Here is a 1,386-nt window from a genome sequence, read left to right as displayed (position 1 = left end):
CAATGGAATAAGGTAAGCACCAACTCACTCTCTCGGTATGAATCAGGTACTTGTACAGTGTAAGGTCCGTAAAAGGAAGATTGCCTATCGCCTTGAGCAATATTAGTCGTACTGCGTCAACATCGAATAGATCGGGATTGAATTGGTATCTAAAACGGATAATATTAAACGCTGGTCTTACAATCGAAGCATGACAAGATTTGCCTCGAAATCATACTCATTTTCTTTGATTTGCCATGCTAAGTGCTTTTTGAGCATAGGCAGATGCTCAGGATTATAACTGGAGACAATAACTTGAGAATTCCTTACGCTTCTATACCCTGTAACAAGGCATGAATCTTGTCCTTCGGATCTGCTTGTGGCATTTCACACGGATCTGGACGGAGATGGCGGGCTGTTTAAGCGGCAAAGTGGAACCAAGTGTTTTGATTGGTCATCCGTGGAGATGAAAAACAATAAATGTAATACTTCAAATAAAATAACAACGTTAAAATAGTGTAATTTTTAATGCGCACTCACTTGGAAGACTTTTTATTTGGTTTGCCGCCATAATGTTACATAAAGTTATCCCCCTGCTGCTTTACTTAAAATAATCACGAATAGCGCGAAATTACCCACTATTTATGCTTATCAATGCACATAACCCATTTTTTTTTTCAAAAAAACGAACAGCATTGAAACATGGTACTGCGTTTTCCGGTAATTGTGGTGGGTACAGACAAGCAGACAAGTGCTCACCGAGTTATCTAATTATAAGTTGTACAAAATTTCATGAGTAGGTAAGTGGTTAGGGGCCGTACAAATTGCTAGGAGGACCACAAGACATTGGGTTAGCGCTCATCCTTTTTTCGCTTAACCTAAGGAACTAGTTCAAATTTTCCGTCTTTTTCTTCATCGCCCTCTTGTTTTAAACCCTTTTATGGAGTAAGCCGATTTGTGAAAGTTACGACGCATTTTCAGAAACTGATTCAATTCGGAGGTAAACGAATGCTATGAGGAATCTACGTTAGCACCCTTTTCTTAGGAGGACGACGTTAGCCGAATTCCGAGGTCTGTCAAACTGGGCGGCCTGCCGTCACCTGGAGAGGCTGAGTAAAACAAAAGTCCGTTTCATATTCTTCTATTCGTTTTGAATACTTTTCATTGTGCTCGCATTAGTTAGTGTTTTTTTTCAAGGGCTACGGCCTATAGGTTTCCCTCTTTGTTTAGTACTTGAACCCCATCCACTTGTTTGACTGATCTCGTTGATTTTGCAAGACTAAACTTTATTGTAAGATCCTGCGGTTGGTTACGCATGAGGCTATTTAGCCTAGAGCAACTAGTGTGTTGATGAAGCGATCTGTGATACGTAAAGTACATAATTTTTTAAATGCATCGGAATTCTAC

The 1,386-nt window shown here is 39.8% G+C and overlaps 1 protein-coding gene across 1 annotated transcript in view; it reads right to left on the bottom strand. All coding sequences in view use genetic code 11, as the record gives it.

Annotated features, from left to right (window-relative positions):
- Positions 1–365, bottom strand: part of EGR_09577 (Eukaryotic translation initiation factor 3 subunit K) — a gene marked incomplete at both ends in the record, with an annotated part of 2,262 nt that extends 1,897 nt beyond the window's left edge. Inside the window, 3 exons of the mRNA XM_024498826.1 lie at positions 29–149; positions 182–280; positions 310–365. Coding sequence (XP_024346766.1) covers positions 29–149; positions 182–280; positions 310–365 — 276 coding nt within the window. The remainder of the gene's footprint in view (positions 1–28; positions 150–181; positions 281–309) is intronic.
- Positions 366–1,386: the final 1,021 nt, after the last annotated feature.

Source organism: Echinococcus granulosus, assembly GCF_000524195.1.
Source record: "Echinococcus granulosus chromosome Unknown EG_S00154, whole genome shotgun sequence".
Lineage (NCBI taxonomy): Eukaryota > Metazoa > Platyhelminthes > Cestoda > Cyclophyllidea > Taeniidae > Echinococcus > Echinococcus granulosus.
The sequence above is the reverse complement of the archived record's forward strand: the minus strand, read 5'-3'. Positions and strand labels throughout refer to the sequence as shown.